The 19,132-nt window shown below is 41.3% G+C and overlaps 1 protein-coding gene and 1 long non-coding RNA gene across 6 annotated transcripts in view; one reads left to right on the plus strand and one right to left on the minus strand.

Moving 5' to 3' along the window:
- The window catches only part of PSD3 (pleckstrin and Sec7 domain containing 3), a 148,616-nt gene that overhangs the window by 36,893 nt on the left and 92,591 nt on the right, over positions 1–19,132 (plus strand). Inside the window, exon 1 of one of the 5 annotated variants that reach the window (XM_081844889.1) lies at positions 4,759–4,841. The exons of 3 other annotated variants lie outside the window; for them this stretch is intronic. In XM_081844889.1, coding sequence (XP_081701015.1) covers positions 4,774–4,841 — 68 coding nt within the window. In that variant the 5' untranslated portion in view covers positions 4,759–4,773. Of the gene's footprint in view, positions 1–4,758; positions 4,842–8,573; positions 8,796–19,132 lie in introns of those variants that run through there. One more of the 5 variants, XM_081844890.1, reaches the window with a different exon arrangement.
- On the minus strand, positions 711–13,382 carry LOC309332626. Its single transcript, XR_014152258.1, has 3 exons — positions 13,253–13,382; positions 7,891–8,005; positions 711–1,520 (listed from the first exon to the last, which is right to left on the minus strand). It is a non-coding gene; the product is annotated as an uncharacterized lncRNA (long non-coding RNA).

Below are 19,132 nucleotides of genomic sequence, written 5' to 3' on the forward strand. Positions count from 1 at the left end.
GCCTGGTGGGGGCTGACAGAAGAGGGTTGGAGAGCTACATTTCCTCCTTTAGTAGCAGCCCGTTTGGTTTCCATGTTAGGTACAGAGGAGGGATCCTCACTTACCAACTTGAAATGCCTGATCACCTATGGTTACCGGGCTAGTATTTAAATGCAAATCTCTTTGTGTGGATGTTTTGAAAAAACAACGACCCCAATATCTTTATTAAATATTGTATGATCAAACAAAAAAGGGAAAGGGAAGGTTTAATAACTCCAGAACTCTGTGGAACGTGGTCCCCTAATAATAGAGGTCTGGTTTTCTTACTTGCAGTTGAATTGATGTGCTTAATCTCCTTTTTGAGCTTCTGTTCTTGTGCTACTTGCCCTTCTAGCTTTTATATGAAGTGTTCTTGGTTTGCTGTTTGCCATGTTAGAAAACTCCAATACAATATATGTTGTAATAATAATAATAATAATAATAATAATAATAATAATAATAATTCCAGAATGGTTGAATGTGAAAGGAGCAACAACATCTGCGAGGCACTTGAGATGAAGAGGGGCTAAATACTGTGGAGAAAGAGAATGTGAAATGCTAGGGAGATTGTTGAGGGACAGGGTAGAAGAAGGAAGTGGAACAAAGTAGGCTGTGGCCTGAAAAGGCATAAATCTGAGGAAATTATTTTTTTGGGTGGAGACGTGAAGAACAGCAGAACCAAAGGGTAAGTGGGACCGAGACAGAATTACACATAAGGGATTAGAGGTAGGAGAAGTTGTGCTTTCTTGAAGGAAGTGGACGGGCAAGGGGAGGAACTAGAGATTGGGGGGTGGGGTGGGGATAGGTTTCCTTTGAGGAGAATTTATCGACCCGAATATTGGAATTTTGCCACAGAAGGGTTTGTGACCTGGCCATCTTAAGGGGCCAGAGTGTGGACTAGGAAGCAGTGAGCGATGGCGGGGGCTGAATGTCACAGACTGGCTTGAAGTAGCCAGCGCATACTTTGACTCTAGACTTCCAACATTCATGTACACTTGCATGCAAAATACCTACCAGTATCATGGGCAGGTTGGTGTTGAGGGAAGGGCTTTTTACTATGAAGACTTCCAGCAGAAACAGTTTGCCCCATACACTAAATTTTATTGCGATCCCCTGAAGGATCCCTGACAGTGAGGGTTAGGTCGCACAGAGTCAGGGATCCGTGGCAATTTTTTGCCGTTAGGACAGTAGCGTTCCCTCCTCCCTCAGAACTCGACGGTTGCCTTTGGCGACTATTCCTGTTCCCTGCCTCAATTATTTCAGCTACTGGAAATCAGGCCACGTCACGCCACATCCACTTAGTCCCATCTTGAGTTCTCTGTTTTGGTCATGCTAGGGGCAGGCTGTGTGAGAAAAGAGACTACTTCCCTTTTTGGTGCCTTACTACTCTTGTGTAATGATATACCGTTCCTCACACGTTTAAGTCCTCAGATATATGTGAATTTATCTCAGGTAGACACAGGTGAGAGGATTTCAAGCTCCCTTCAGCCAGGAGAGTTGTCCTCAAAACAAATGAAGAAAATGGCCTCAGTCAGAGGGAGCCTCTCTAAACCTAAGACACAATATCTCAATATCTGCCTGCTCTCTATGGAAGCCAGTGATCCGATAAAGGTTTATGTCTTTGTGGCCTGTCCTGTTACGGTGCTGATGGCTCCCATTGACCACCGTTTATCAGGGCTTCCACATCTGGAACCAGTACGAAGTGGCAAAGTAATGTTCTTATTCCTGCTAACTTCCAACCCACCTGCTTCCTAGTTTCTCTCATTCTCCTCAGGAAAGACAGCAGCCACTGTAAGGAGAACGAGAGAAGTGGTTTGGGATGCAGGCAGGCACATGAATGAGCTCAGGTGCCCAATCCCAGAAAACAGCAGGTAGAGCTCGTGTGTGTGTGTGTGTGTGTGTGTGCGCGCCTCCCTGTCTATCTCCTCACAGGGGCCATTGCGTTTCCTGAGGAAAAAAACAAGTCAGTTGCATGCATGAGCTCAGAGGCCCAAGCATGGAGCACAGCTGTAAGAGCATCATGGGGTCTTTCAGAAATATGCTCCAGTTGCTGAGTTGCTTCACTCTGACTAGGCCTCCAAGCTCGTGTGTGTTTTTATCCGCCTTCCATTCTTTTAGGGAATAGTAGGAACAGCATTGTGCCTACTATTTCCATGTGCGGCACTGGTGCTGGCTCGCCAGTTGCAGCTTCGTCACGCCGGCCACGTGACCCGGAAGTGTCTTCGGACGGTGCCAGCTCCTGGCCTCTTGAGCGAGATGAGCGCGCAACCCTAGAGTCTGTCAAGACTGGCCCGTACGGGCAGGGGTACCTTTACCTTTACCTTAGGAACAGCTGCAGAGCAAAGCCCAGGCAACATCAAGGCAGGGTCTGCTTGATGCACCCTCCCTTCTGCTCACAACCTGGCCCCTATGGTCTTGGGCCAGTTGGTCTCTTTCCCACCTTTATTCTGTTCTAGTTGTAAAGGAATCTCCTCCACAATATCCCTCCTATTCCTACAAATGGCACAGATCGGCTCATAGCGGCTGTCAGACCCCTCTCCTCCTAGAAACGTATAACCCCTCTGTGCCACTATTTTTGGTATTCAGCTTGCCATTAGCAGGGAGCTCACAGAGGGAGATAAAAAGTTTGACTCTCCCCATCCTTGGTCCCACATATAAGACCCGAACCCTGAGAAAAGACAATCCTAGTCTACATAAAAAGGTTTTCCTACTTAGGCTTAGCTGATCAAATTTATTTTCTGCCTTTCTTCCAGGGACCTTAGGGCAGCATACATAGGGCTACCCCATTCCAGGATTACCACAGTCTTAGATGGTAAAATAGGCTGAGAATGATTTGCCCAAGGCTGCCTAGTGAGCTTGGTGGCTTAGTGGAGACTGAAGACTGCTTGTGTGATTGTTTGTTTGTGATTGGCTGTGGTGATCTTTGTTTTCGTGTGTGAGTGAGGTGGGTGGGTGTTTTGGATCAAGTTAGCCATATTGATTTGTATGCTGTTGGTGGATTATTGTCATTGTCCTGTTGGGCTGTGTATGTGATAAAGGGGAGCCATACCGGGGTGAAGGTGTCTTCTTCTGTTTGTCCCCGTGTCAGTTTCAGTTTGTTAGTTAATTTTTCTAGTAGGGCTGTTTCCCATACTATTTGGTACCATTGGTCCATGCTTACTCCTGACAGGTCTCTCCAGTGTCTGGTTATGGTGTTTCTGGCTGCTAAAAGTAGGTGGGTTATGGAACACAAGTGAACAACACAAGCACGCTGACACCAAACTACATACATTAAGCATAATAGAAACACCGCTACCCCACCCCACCCCCATCCATCTCCCCTCCTTCCACCCTCCTTTCTTCTTTTTTTTTTTTCTTTTCTTTTTTCTTCTCCCCCTAATGCCTCAACAAATGAAATGGATTTGTAAAAATGTTACACGGGGGGAAAAAAAAATACACGAGGCATTACACTTACACTGTAAAACAAGAAAACCCTTAATAAAATATATTTAAAAAAAAAAAAAAGACTGCTTGTGTGAGAAAAGACTTTGCTAGCTGCTGCCGACTGACCAGTAATGGCCAGCAGGTACCAATACGGTAATTGTTTTTCCAAGTTGCTTCATTGCTTCCAACAGAAGCAACGCAGAAGATAGCACATCTTCTCCTTGAAGACATCTTCTTAAATCTTGTGTGTGTTTATTGGTCCGGAGAGGGGCCAGACATAGAACTCAAAGCCTGCACCAGGCCAGAAAACTACTACCTATTTAGTAAATTCAGTACTGATAGTGCCCTCTTCATTGACCCATTTCTGCTGTCCTTGAGTGTCCTTCATGTATTTGATCTAGGTAAGGAACATAGGAAGTTTCCTTATACAGTGGTACCTCGGGTTACATATGCTTCAGGTTATATACACTTCAGGTTACAGACTCCACTAACCCAGAAATAGTACCTCTGGTTAAGAACTTTGCTTCAGGATGAGAACAGAAATCGTGCTGCGGCGTGGCGGCAGCGGGAGGCCCCATTAGATAAAGTGGTGCTTCAGGTTAAGAACAGTTTCAGGTTAAGAACAGACCTCCAGAATGAATTAAGTTCTTAACCTGAGGTACCACTGTACAAGAATTGCCTGTCCTTTCTGGCCACGGAGTTCATGCAGGGGTCTATTCCACCCTTACCTGGAGATGCCAAGGAATGCAAATTATGACGTTTGACTCCCATCAGTTTAGAAATATTTTTTAACTTTAACATGGACTTGAAGCGTCAAACGGGTTGGTAAGCATATCTGATAGCTAGTGGATGTACAGAGGACCAGATTGGAGAAACCAGCTGGTCCTTTGAAAGCCAAGATATGAGCAAGAGGACCAGAGCTCAGCAGGAAACGGATTTTCTGTCTCAATACTGAAGAATCTCTTTGCATCTTTTTTTTTTTTTAAAGATGCCAGGTAGATTTTAGATCAGAGGCCAATTGCCTAAGTGTGTGTGTGTGTGTGGTCGTTTATGAAGCTCTGACGGCTGTGGTGCAAAGCAGAGCCAGGCTCTAAATGTTGGTTAGAGATCAGCTGATTGACAGGAGGGGTGATGTGTGGCAGTAATGTTATCCAATCCTTTAAATGAATGAGCAGAAGGGGACCAACCTTTTTCTCCATGCGGTTCAGCTGTTAGGGGCTGAGTTTCAGGGAGAGGGGGGCTTGAGAGGCGAAGCCGCTCTGTGAAAGTGAGTCACATGGCTTCGAAATTAAAAAGACTGATTAGTAGTAGCTTGTGGGCTAAGGAGTCCCTATGGGCTCCTTTGTGTCTGGGTGTTTCTCTCCGCCTGGCCTATCAGCTGCTGACCTTGGCTACGTTCAGTAAGTCTGCGCCCAAACTCTGCATGGCTTCAGTGTACTTGCTGTGACATTGGGGTGGGGGTGGGGAAGCAGTGTTCTTTTGATCGCAAGGTGGGAGAGGCATGCCTGGGAGAGAGAGAGGCCTTGGCTGCTCTGAAATCAGTTAGCATGCATGTTTTATGTAGGATCTTGGCTGAGTTTCCCCTAAAGGGCGAGGTTGTTTTTGAAAAGGGGAACTCTCTCTTAAACATAGTTCGGTTACTATGTGATCTCACTTCCAAATAAGGTGCAGCATCGAACAAAAGAGTTGGGAGCTAAAGAGAGAGAGAACCTGCTATTTCTGGAAGGATATTTCCACTCTTGTGTTTCTGTTTTGTTTTGCCTTGGAGTTCGATAGCTAGCATTTGAAGAGACAGGGCAGCTATTGCAGGAGGTTTAGCCATCGCCAGCTTCGGCTCATTGAATGGATATTAGCCAGCTTTTTATAGGATGCACAGATAAGATATAGATACACACACGCCCCCCCCCCCAGCAAATTGATCCAGATCTGCTCCTATGGTTGCCATCCCAGAAATGAAAGAGGGAGGGGGCAGGGGAATGAATGATGTCTGTGGTGTTTAGAGGCCACTTAGGGGTATAAAAAGGGGAATTGGGGCCTTGCCTCACCACCAGCGCAGACACATGATATTTGCACCCTCTTCTCTTTAATTAAGATAGGATTAAAGTCTACTTGGAATGTTTTCTGTTCAAGCCTCACTGGAAGGAAGCCTGTCTGTGGCCAGTACAACAGTTGTATATCTTGTTTTTTTAAAAAAACAGCTTTGAGACCTACATGGTTTAAAGCAGGATACATTAAAAAAATAAAAATAACGACACATATGCAATTAATTCAGTATCTCTTCTGAGCCTCAGAGCAAGTCTGTTTTACCTTAGGGCAATTCCATTGTTCTGCACATGTTTCCTATCTATTAAGAATGCAGTAAGAGTCCCACTGGATCAAACCAGGATCCATCTAGTCTAGCAGCCTCTGTGACAGCTGCAGGGCAATCTGACTTTGGGAAACTGACAAGCAGGGCATGAAATCAACAACCCCTTTCCTGTTCTTTGGCTCCAGCAGCTGGTACTTGGAGGTATCCAAACTCTGAAGTGGATGTATGAATATTAGGAGGTGGGACTCTGTGTGTGTACGTATGGACATGTACTTACATGGTGTTATAGGCACCTAGGAGCAGAGGATATGGAGATGTGTATGTGTATGTGTACACAAGCAGGATGTGAAAGTGGTGTAGGAGGTGACAAACTGAGCCAATTTCTCACTGGTTATTGTTTTGCGTCGTAGCTCAGATGAAATAGGCAACTTTTTCATGCACACACTTAAATAAAATGGCCATTACACTGAATGAAGTGACAACTTTTGATGTAGGCTGGGAGTACAGCATGTGTTGCAGGGCAGGAAGGCAGATAGAAGAACCTGCCTTATTCAGAGTTAGAATGATGGCCTGCATCTAGTTCACTGGTCTTCAGTTCGTGGGTCAAGACTCACTACAGGGTCACAACCTGACCTAGGGTGGTTTACAACACAGCAGCAGCACTACCACCCCACGTATATTTGGTGAACTATTAAAATATGGGTACCCAAATGCACATTTGAGTTAAAGGTGAACCCCAGGTCTGAAATGGTTGAAGACTACAGTGGTACCTCAGGTTACATACACTTCAGGTTACATATGCTTCAGGTTACAGACTCCGCTAACCCAGAAATAGTGCTTCAGGTGAAGAATTTTGCTTCAGGATGAGAACAGAAATCATGTTCCAGCGGCGCGGCGGCAGCAGGAGGCCCCATTAGCTAAAGTGGTGCTTCAGGTTAAGAACAGTTTCAGGTTAAGAACAGACTTCCAGAACGAATTAAGTACTTAACCCGAGGTACCACTGTACTGCTGAATTTCTTCCTGCCTTGTACCCAGTTCACCTTTGAAGGGGGAGGGAGAGGGGTTTATGCGTATGTTTCATATATTTGTTTATAAAGTACTGGTTACATGCATGATATTTTACAACGCAAGATAAACACAAAATAATATATATATATATATTTTAAAAATGGACTGCCTCAAGGTTCCTTCTGTTCCTTCCTAATGAGAAATGTGACGTTCTAATGTTTTATGTGGAAGAAACATAGAGGAAGGAGGGATGGAAGAGAGAAGGATAACATATACCATCCTTTAGACTTAGCTGCAGTTTTTAGATACAGGCAGCATTTATGTGGGGGTTACGTTCCAAGGCACTGTGCATTTAAGTGAAATTGTGTACAGTGGCACCTCGGGTTAAGTACTTAATTCGTTCTGGAGGTCCGTTCTTAACCTGAAACTGTTCTTAACCTGAAGCACCACTTTAGCTAATGGGGCCTCCTGCTGCCGCCGCGACTCCGGAGCACAATTTCTGTTCTCATCCTGAAGCAAAGTTCTTAACCTGAAGCACTATTTCTGGGTTAGCGGAGTCTGTAACCTGAAGCGTATGTAACCTGAGGTACCACTGTATATTGGTAACACCACTGGAAAAGCTTGCAAACGCCCTCTAAACTTCCTTGCTCAAACCTTAACTCTCCATAGGCTTCAAGGTTAGTGCAAAGGATCCTGAGAGTTAATACTGTATATTCTACCTTCACAGCAACCCTGTGAGGTAGGTTAAGCTGAGGGGGACCTTGGGACCGCCACACATGCCTAATCAGTCTACCTCACAGGGTTGTTGTGAGGATGGTGGGAGTAAGAGCACAGTGCCTGCTACCTTGAGCTTCTTGAAGGAAAGATGGGGCATAAATAATTGGGGGCTATATAGAAGAGGCAGGTTTTAAGATGGGCTTTCAAAGAACAGTGAGCGGTAGTACCATTTGAGGAAGGGAGATTTGGGGTGAAGAGGCAGGAAGGGAGAATTGATAGAGTTGTTCTAGAGCAGGTGAGAACAGAAAATAGCTCAGGCTCTTAAGTGAGAAAAATAGAAATATTAATAGTATCTATAACAAGGGAGTGAAATTCCTAGGTGGGAAAACTGCTCCAGCTTTTTAGAATACCAGTACCTTTCAATCTCTGCAGCATAGCTCTTTTCATCTGTCTTTTAGTGAGACGCTAGTCAGACTGGTGCATGCAGGCTCAGAATTTAACAGCGTGGCTTCTCTGATCCATTAGTTAGGTCTGTCAGTAAAAAAAGAAAAGAAAAATGCCACAACCCTTTGCATTCTTGCTAGTTAACTCTGCTGTTCTCAGCTGTCTACCTAGAGTGATAGCTGCAGTCACTTGGGCTGAAATTCAGGGTTCTGCTTTCTCCCCACCCCTCCAAACTTAGCGTGACCACTAGGAACCAGTATTCAAGCTGTTTGGCTGCATAGCTGATAAAGAAGCTGATTTGCAAAGTGGAAAGGTTAGTTTGCTGGAGCTGCTAGTGTTTTTTTTTTAAAGAGTTATGCATCCGGCAAGCATGAGATGTTTATATTCCATTACGCCCCCCTCCCTCCCCCCTTCGGGAAAAAACACCACCACCTATTTGAAAAGGAATTGTAAATGCTGTATTTTTGGAGCAGCTGTTTCTCTCCTCTTGAGGACAGAATTTAATCCAGAAGCAATTGTAGAAATAGCTTGAGCTACTCTTTGTTCTGGCCTCCAAATGGTTAAAGGGAATGTTAAGGGGGGGGGGTCAGGGGTGACTTCATTGTATATTGTGCTTGATTGAAGCAGGTCTGTTGGAGGGATGTTATGTTAGGGAACTAGGAAGAAGGGGAAGGAAGTCCTTAAATTTGTTTTAAGTTTTGATTCCCGCTCCCCAAGGGATGCATAAAAGCAGAAACTTGTGTATGATGTGTGTTTATTCCCCTTTCTGAAGCATGAGAAGGTATCGGTGGAGAGAAAAGAATTGCTGAGCAGATAAAATGCACTGATAACACGTTTGTCAAGGGCATAGTTACCGGCTGACCATTTTCCAAGCCAGGTAATTAGATATTTCCCTACTTCTTTTTCAGTTAACTGTGATTTAGCAGGAAAAAAATGCAATTTTACTCTGAGAATCAGCCTAAGACATGCTGCTTTTGAAAATCAAGTTTGTGACTATAAAGTCAAGAACGGTGTCTATATCTAGCAATGCGTTAACAATGCATTGTGAGATAATTAAAATGTTGTTGTCCCTGCACCGTTTAAGGTTTCATTTCTAAATCCGCTTGCTAGGGAGTAAGCACCATTGGAGATAGTGTGACTTAACCACTTTGAGGTTGTATATAAATCCTTGTGTTTATATGCAGTTAATTCAGATGAATCATTAGGGATTAGTGAAGCTACCAAGGCCCATAATTACTTTCTACTATTTACCTGGGCCTAAGATGCCATGAATTCTCCTTTTAGCTGAACTCTGATAGCCTGCTGATAGATTTCAATAAGCTTGACCCCATAATGCTATACAGCCTTATATTGCCCTGCCAATTGTAAATTAAATCAAACCTTAAATTCTTCTTCTTACAATTACCTTGTTTTTCTTATGATTGAGAGATGCACAATGTATACATGATGAAGTTCTTGCACATATAGACACAATTCCACTTCAGGAAGTGTGGTGCAAATGGTACAGAGGCTGTTCATATAAACAAGAATTTGTTTTACACATGATTCTATCAAACCTTTCAAAAATTAGATTTTAAGGAGCAGCAAACTGTCATTATCAGTAAAATATCAAACAAACTGCCCATTGTGGCAAGAGTTGTGTTTATTGGTTTAATCCTGCTTTCATGCATGGGATAGCTTTGATCCTCTTATCATAGTTATCCTATAAAGTTAGGCTTTGCGTCCACTAATCTAGACACCCACTAAGGTGATTGAGAGTGTGTGGCTGGACACTTAATAGATGTACCTGGATGAAACAGAGTACCTGCCACTCTGGGCAGGTCCCAACAAAATATTAAAAACATGATAAAACCTCAAACATTAAAAACTTCCCTGTAGAGGGCTGCCTTCAGATGCCTTCTAAAAGTCATATACTGTGGTTGTTTATCTGTTTGACATCTGATGGGAGGGCGTTCCACAGGGCGGGCGCCACTACTGAGAAGGCCCTCTGCCTGGCTCCCTGTAACTTTGCTTCTTGCAGTGAGGGAACTGCCAGAAATATAAATAAGTATAAATCTGCTCATTAATTAGGGATTTTCTCCTGTTTTACTTGCTGGCTGCTAATAGAAACCAGTGCTTAAAAATGTTTAAGTATATATATTTGTCAGAGAGAAAGCGGAGGAAGGGAGGAGGATGTTGGCGTAGTGAGTCCATGATTCTCTTGGGCTACAGCAAAGCAGACAGACCTCAGATGTGTGCCAGCACACCTTAGTATGACTTGACAGAGTCAGTTAAGTGCTGTGGGAAATAAGTATGCTAGTATCAAATTTTATTTCGGTCACAGACCAGCATAAGATAAAACATACGGATAAACTGAACACATAAGGCTTAAAACAGGTAAGGAATAAAAACTATTAATTAAAAGGTGATTATATCGTACATATTTAAAAAGATAGAAACAGAGACAAACTGTTAAAAGTGTCTATAAGGGAGTGAGAGTGAAGGTCTTGCATTTTGGGCCTAGTTTGTGTTAAATAATGAAGGGATCCCAAGAGGCGCCGCTTATCCCAATGGTCTCCTCTCAGTGCAGGTAATTCTGTGTGTCTCATCAGGTTCAGTGCCTGAATTATCTAAGTTACCATTTAAAATATTGCAATACAGGTAAGAATTTATATTGGCAACATTATTTAAACATGCACCCTAAAAGCAAACTCATTGCCTATAAGAGTGTAGTGCAGGGGTCCTCAAACGTTTTCAGCAGGGGGTCGGTCCACGGTCCCTCAGACCTTGTGGGGGGTCAGACTATATTTTGGAAGGGGGGGGAACGGCAGCGGAGGGATGATGAGCTGTGTGTGAAAGGGCTCCAGAGAGGGGCTGGCAGCAACAAAGCCCAGCCCCATTCCTCCTCTAGGCAGGGCAGGGAGAAGCCAGGAGGAGGGAGGGAGGAGGCGCCGCCGCTGTGTGAGGGAGAGGGAAAGAATGTGCATGCTGGCGATCCACACAGCGATTCCCGGACCGTCCGCGGGCCGGATTTAGAAGGCAATTGGGCCTGATCCAGCCTGCAGGCCTTAGTTTGCTGACCTATGGTGTAGTGTACCAACAATTCTAAATAAAACAAACAAACAAATGCGCCCCAGCTACCAATATGCTGGAAACACAGCAGTAAGGAGTTAAGGGTCGGTCCGTCTGTCCACCTCAAATTTAGCCCACTTTTTCCTGCAGCAGCGTACAGTAGGCGATGTTTCAGCCTTACAAACAACTCTTTGAGGTAGGTTTGCTTAGCCTGAAACACAGGCACTTCACCATAGCAACTCAGCTTGCTTCCTATTAGACTTGAGGCTTTTCAGGTGTGGATGAGAATGCTTTGTAAGCCAGAATGCGTAAGTTATTTTAAAGGAAACCTATAACTGTTCCTTTGCAGTGTGGTGAGTTCAGCAGGTTGGTGCGGTTCTTTCTCTCTCTCCTCTCGCCCTCCCCGTCCCCTCCTTGTCATTGTCTTTTTGGCAGATTTCCACTGTGTGAGTGAGTGAGTGAGTGAATGGCACAGAAGTTCTGTTCACAGGCTGATAGGCGCAGAGCGACTTTGCAGCATTATTCTGGAGTTATGTGTGGGAGCAGCTGGGTCACTCCTATCACAGAAGCGTGAGCTTCTTCAAAGCATACCTTTTGAAGGCCATTTTCGTGTAGGACTTCAAAGTGCAGCATCGAATGGTGTGTAAGCCAGGTTAACGCAGGGTAATGCAATTTATCAAATACTGAGAGTGGGGATTTGTTTACCGTCTTGATTCTTTTTTCAAGAGAAAAAATTAATTAACAAGGAAGTCTTTGCTTCGCATCTGATGAATTTCCATCCTATGCAGAAGCCTCCTCAGTCTGTCATGTTGATTGTCACATGCGACATTCTTACGCATATGGCGTTCTATCTGAATGCTGCAACTGTTGGTAGGATATTTGCAACTAAAGATAAATTGCAGGGTGTGTTCTTTTAATCTTTTATATGAAACAAGTTTCAAGTTCACAATTTTGAAAGCAGAACTTTATTTTTGCTGTGAGAGCTGTTCCGAGAATATTCACACTGATCAGAGGCATTCAGATGTTTTTCAGACCAATCCCATAAAATGAAACAATAAAAAATAAACAAAAAGAGAGAGAACTGTCCTTCATAACACTATGCCTTGACTGATTGTGAGGGGGAAATACTGCACACTTTTTGGAAGGCAAAGATGCAGAGCTAATCAGATGGCTGCAAGCTTTGACCCGGCCACTGATTAAAAATCTGGATGTCTAAAACTTTGAGGGGATCAGCAGTTGTTTCTAGTTTTTGTTCAGTATTTTTTTTACTGTAATTTAATTTTTTTAAAGATGCCTTTAACACTTTTTATCCAGCCTTTCCGCCTAGTTTTATAACATTTATTTCAAAAGATGATGTGTCCCCAGAACAGGGAAAAGCGAGGGAGGAGGTTATCAAGGACACATGTGTATACACATCTATGCTAGGAAGTAAATATACACATTCAGCACTGCTGGACATCCTAGCATCCAGTTATCAAAGAGTTCCATATGGGCTAGTCTTCCATATTGGTTTCTGTTCACTCTGCCAAATGGTCAAAAAACTCCTTTGCTAGTCTGTTGCTTTCTGGTTGAGTACAGAGGCGTAGTAGAATCATAGAATTGTAGGGTTGGAAAGGGACCCCAGGGGTCATCTAGTCCAACCCCCACTCCATTTCTTCTCCATTCCACTGAGAAGTGAGAGAAGCAATTCTGAATTTGAATCCACCCTTCGTTCTTCCACCGGGCTGAAGAGTAAGACAAATTAGCTCTTCCATACCCACTTCAATTCTCAGGTACTCCGGCAATGAAGAAGCGCATCTGAAATAATCATATCTTCATGGGCATTTTTGCAAATCGCAAATCGCATCTCAGTTAGCTGAAATGCAAATCCACTCATTTATTTATTCTGTGTGGGCTGATTCCTGGGACAATGCAAATGTGTATTCTGTTATTGCTGGCCGTAATCCAAGCGCCTGGCTCCTGGCAGCAACACTGAGCGATGGCCACACAGTGCTGTTGTGGCCGCGGCGGCAACAAAGGCATGTTTTTCAGGCCGCTTTACAAGAGTTGCAGCCTGTCAGCCCATATGAACAGGTGGCAGACTTTTTTTGTTGTTATTCTTTTGCATTTGGTGCTACGAGGCACCTAGATATTTGATGCTGGCCCCTAGGAATGTGTCGGTGTGGGTTTTCTTTGGACAAGTTCTATGCATTGCTACGTCCTAGGAATTTCAAACATTTTTTCCTGGATTATAGATATAAACACAAAGGTGCCTGGTAAGTAACCAGACTCCCTAGAACTCACATCCTGCTTGTGAGCTTCCCAGAAGCATCTGTCGGACTCCTGTTAGAAATGGAAAGCTGGGTTAGATAGGACTTTGGTTTGAGCCAGCAAGGCATTTCTTATATTCAGAAATACAAATTTATTTGAGGCGTTCCAGTTTCCTCACTGTGGGCTTTCCCCCTTCCCTTATTTTATCACACTTGGTGTCAGGGAACTGCCATCGGAGGAACAGGTGGTGGAAAGGCTCCAGGAGAATAGGAGAGATTCTGCAGCAGAAGAAGGAACCAGTAGGGGGAGAGCAGGAGCTCCGGCGGAGGGGGAGTCGGAGGGGAGGCTCTGGGATACTTCCAGTGAGAATAGTGAAGAGGTAACAGGACCCCCCTTGGGAACTCCCACCCTTCGCCGGAAGCTGTCACGCAGAGAGTCACGGAGGCGCATGTCCGTCAAACAACTTTTTTTTTATTTTTATTAATTTTTTAGAAAAGTTTTTCTTTTACAAATTTAAATAACACATACTTTCCAATATAATACATAAATTCTTTTAGACTTCCCCCAGCTCCCTCCACAATCCTCATGATTTTAAAATTTAATTCACATTTCCTTTATAATTGTATTGCTAGTTAGTGAATCTTTACAGCTCTTTCCCCTCTTACAACACCCTTTCTCCTCACAAAGCCTCTTTAAAACCGACTAGCGTTGTCTGTTCATCACATATATTTTCCAGATAAATCGTAAACTTTCTCCAGTCCTGTATGAACTTGTGATCCTTTTGGTATCTGATTTTTCCTGTCAGTTTATCTAATTCAGCAAAGTCCATCAATTTCCGTCTCCATTCTTCCAATGTTGGTAAATCTTCTTGTTTCCATTTTTGAGCCATTAAAATTCTTGCCGCAGTCACTGCATATTGAAAAAGTTTATAATCACTTCTATTGATCTCGCTTCCTGTAATTCCTAACAAAAAGGCTTCTGGTTTCTTCACAAACGTATATTTAAACATCTTTTTCAACTCATTATATATCATTTCCCAGAAGCCTTTTACTTTCTTACACTCCCACCACATATGATAAAACGACCCTTCCTTCTCCTTACATTTCCAACATTTATTACATGTCTTATACATTTTTGCAAGTTTAACGGGAGTGATATACCATCTATATACCATTTTCATGATATTTTCCTTTATCGTCATACATGCAGTGAATTTCATATTTTCCTTCCATACCTTCTCCCAATCTGTCAGCTGTATATTATAACCAAAATCCTTGGCCCAATGTATCATAACCGATTTAACTTCTTCGTCTTTTGTTTGCCATTCCAATAGCATTTTATACATTTTTGACAAAACCTTATAATCATTATTTATTATCTCTTTCTGAAATCTAGACTCTCCTTCAATATATTTCCTCTCTTTACAATCCTTTTTAAACATTTCATTTGTTTGGAAGTAGTGCAACCAATCATATACATATTTTTTAACTTGTTCATATGGCTTCAATTGTTCCAAGTTGTCACATAATTGTTTTGATATAAATCAATATTTTTTTGAGTTAACCATATTCCTAAATATTTTACTTTTTTCGCCACTTCCATCTCTGTTTCTCTTTGCACTTCTTCCATCAGACTTTGGTCCAAATTCTTCACCATAAGTTTAGTTTTCCTCTTATTTAGTACAAATCCGGCTACTCTTCCAAATTGGTCAATTTCTTTTATAACTTCTTTTAAACTTCTTGTCGGATCTTCCACTGTAATTACCAGATCATCGGCAAAGGCTTTAACTTTATATTGATTTTGACCTACTGTTACCCCCTTTATTAGTTCATTTTGCCTAATAGAACTCAACAGGACCTCCAGAACCGTAATGAATAACAGTGGCGAAAGAGGGCATCCCTGTCTTGTACCTTTCTTTATATTCACATCTTCTGTAATTACATTGTTTACAATCAATTTTGCTCTCTGTTCTGAATATATTGCCTTTATACCATTATAAAAGTCTTCTCCCACTTCCATCATTTCCAAGTTTTTCAACATAAATTCCCATGAAACATTATCAAACGCTTTCTCTGCATCCACAAACATTAGGACGGCCTGTCTCTCATTACTGGCAGTCAGATATTCCAGAATATTTATTATATTTCTTACATTATCCTTCATGTGTCTGCCAGGAAGGAAACCTGCCTGATCTCCATGGATGTGCTGTTGCAGTATCTTCTTAAGTCTTGTTGCCAAAATACCCGAGAAAATCTTGTAATCCATATTTAGCAGAGATATCGGTCTATAATTCTTCACTTGTGTGAGATCGGAGTCTTGTTTTGGTATGAGTGTTATAAAGGCTTCTTTCCATGTTTCTGGTATGTCCTGATGTTTCAAAATATTATTCATAACTTCTTTGAGTGGTACCGTCAGGGAGCCCTTCATTTCTTTGTAATAAGTTGCTGTAAATCCATCTGGTCCTGGTGCCTTCCCTTTTTTCATCTGTTTTATAGTTTCCACAATTTCCTCATTCTCTATTGGGGCATTCAGTCTGTCTTTCATTTCTGTCGGGATCTTTTGCACCTTTTTTTCTTTCAAAAATTTCTCTATCTTCTTTATATTGTTTTTCTCTCGTCTTGCATATAAATGCTTGTAGAAATCCAAGAATCCTTTTCTGATGCCTTTTGGGTTCTCAATTTCCTCGCCATCCACAATAATTTTGTTTATTATACTTTGCTCTTTCCTTTTTTTGATTTGCCATGCAAGCCATTTTCCAGGTTTGTTTGCGAATTCAAAGTTCCTTTGTCTCAGTCTTTTAATATTCCATTCAACTTCTTTGTTTATGATCATGGCAAACTGTGTCTGCAAAACTTTAATGTTTTGTTTTATCTTAATGTTATTTGGCTTTTTGATTAGCTTTTGTTCATTGTCCATTATTTGTTTTAGGATGTCCTTCTTCCCTTTCTCTCTATTCTTGTTTTTAATCGCATTCTGTTGGATAAAAAACCCCCTCATTACCGCCTTGCTTGCATCCCAAACTGTACTGATCTTTGTGCCTTTGTTCATATTATCTACAAAATAATCCATCAATTTTTTGCGAGCATCTTGAATGATTCTTTCATCTTCCAAAAGGTAATCTTTCAATCTCCATCTAAATGTTCTTTCTTCATACGCCTTTATCTCCATTTTTATCGGATTGTGATCCGAAATTACTTTAGGTTGGATTTCTATTTGTTGGATTCTGGTAGTTAGTTCATTCGAGATCCAAATTTGATCTATTCTTGACATGGACTGATTCGGTTCCGAATAAAATGTAAACTCTTTTTCTAATGGGTGTCTGAGTCTCCAAATGTCAATTAAATTGAGATTTTGCACCAATGCAAAAAAGGTCTTCGGTAATTTCCCTTCTTTACTGTCACTTTTTTCTCTTAATCTGTCCATTTCCGTTGATACAACTCCGTTCATATCTCCCATTATTATAATTTTTTGATCCATGTATTCAAACAATCTTTCTTCCAATTTCTTGTAAAAATCAGTCTTGTTTCCATTTGGTGCATAGATCCCGACAATTATTAATTTTTCGCCCTGCCAATTGATCTGTATTGCAATTATTCTTCCTTCTTCATCTTTAAAGATCTGTTGAGCTTCTATATTTTTTCTTACGTAAAGGACTATGCCTCTCTTCTTTTCTTTATCCGAGGATATAAATTCATTTCCCAATCTGTTGTTAATCAAAATTTTTTTATGTTTCCTTGCCACGTGTGTTTCTTGAAGACAGATGATGTCCAAATTTTTCCTTTTTAAATATTGTTCAATGGTATTTCTTTTCTTCTTATCATTCATCCCATTAATGTTCCAATTCCATAATTTCAATGCCATATTTTCTGATAATTAATTAAAAAATATAAAATTTTGTTCTAAATTTCTCTCTTTATAATTCCTCCTCCTTTTCTTCTTCTTCCTCCTCTTCTTCTTCTTCTTCTTCTTTCTCCTCCTCCTTTTCATCCGTCTCTCTATTCTTTTTATACTTTTCTTTTAGAAATTTTCCTCCCGCCGGGTCAATTCCTCCTACCGCACCTTCTTCCTCTTCCTCTTCTACCATCAATTCTTTGTAACGTCTCTGAAACTTACTTGTTTCTTCGGGACTTGTAAGTCTGTGTCTCTTGGCTTTATAAACAAAAGAAATCCCCTGAGGGAATTCCCATTTAAATTCAATCTTGTTTTTCTTCAGAATTTGGACCAATGGTTTATATGGGTCTCTCCGTTTCAGCAATCTGACCGGTATGTCTTTAAAAATAATTATATAACTCCCGTCAATGTTCAGTCGTTTCTCTCTATTTTTTTGGAGTATTAAATTCCTCATGTCTTTGTCTTTAAAAGTAATCAAGCAATCTCCTGTAACTTTCCTTGTCTTTGTTGTCCTTACTCTCATCCTAAATGCATTTTGAACTCTCTTCTCTACATCTTCTTTTTGTAATTCCAACCATTGAGCAATTTCCGTTATTAATTTGTCTTTGATGTCTTCTCCTTGGACCTCTGGAACTGCTCTCAACCTTAGGTTCACCTCCCGTTGCCTCAGCTCGTTCATGGAGATTGCATCCCATAACTCCTCCTGCGTTTTGCTCATTTCTGAAATTCCTGCTTTCATCTTCTCCTCTTCTCTCCTAACTTCCCTCATCTCCACTTTTGTCTTTTTTAATCCTTCCTCCACAGATTGTGTTCTCTTGCTGACTTCTTTTATTTGGCCTTTCAATTCTTTTACTGTATCATCAATCTTTTGGTCCATTTTACCTATTTTGTTATCCACCTGCTCAATTCTAGTGTCTACATGTTCTAATTTATCCTCCAAATTCTTTTCGCTTTGTCTAATTTCTGCGAACATTTTTAAAATTTCGGCTTTGAAATCTGCCTCAGGTTTTGAACCTCTTCTATCTCCCGGTGTTCCTCCTTCCCCAGCTTTTTTCTGTGGGTGAGACATTCTCTCCTTCTCCTTACTTTCTAACCCGTTTCCTTTTCTAATAGTTCAGTCCCACTTCCCTGATTCAGTTGGATCCAGACCCCAATTTCTACTGTGTCCCTCTTCAAAACAAATTCTTATGAAACATTTAAATGACACTTTTTCAAAATTTCACAATTCAAAATACAAATACCACTATCAACCATTCATAGTCCATCAAGTCCAGTCCAAATCTTAATATAATCGAATATAGTCAAATTAAATCCCAACAGTTCAAATTGTCTGTAAACGTCTTCTTGCCACCAATTAGGCTAATCCATAAATATAGGTACTTGTTTTAAATATGACCCAACTTTTGCAAATTACTGGAGTTAGAGGAAATCCAAAAGAGAAGAGGAAAAAAATAAAAAAATAAAAAATATATATATTAATGTTCAAAACAATCTTCTGCCACCAATTAGGCTAATTCCTTAAATCGATATGAATAAATATTTCTTCTGCCACCAATTAGGCTAATCCAAATTTGTATGAATCAATAATTCTTTTAATCCAACAGCCAAGGGCTATTTATTAAAGAAAAAAAAATAAAGACCCGGAAAAAAACAAGTTGTTATATGCGTTCTGACCACTAGGGGCAAGGTCTCCAAACTGTTTTAATTTGCTCAAATATTTAGGTGTTTCAATAAAAAGAAATTGGCACACACACAAAAAAAGAATTAAACAGTCAAAAAGTATACCGAATTGTATTCAATCCTGAAACGCCAGTCCAGATCAGTTTAGAAAAAAACCTTCTTTCCACGGCGAACATCAGACAGTCTCATAGAACTTTAACAATGGAGTCTGGAAATCCCCTTTTGTTACGCAGTTTTTATTCCGCCACCGCTGCAAAGTCTAGTTACGCCAAATCAAATTCACAAGCTTCAAAAAGGACTTAAATAACTCCGTCTTGTTCTTCTGTCCCCCCTTTCCCTTTA

The sequence above is a fragment of the Podarcis erhardii genome (genome assembly GCF_964252035.2).
Source record: "Podarcis erhardii genome assembly, chromosome: 17".
Lineage (NCBI taxonomy): Eukaryota > Metazoa > Chordata > Lepidosauria > Squamata > Lacertidae > Podarcis > Podarcis erhardii.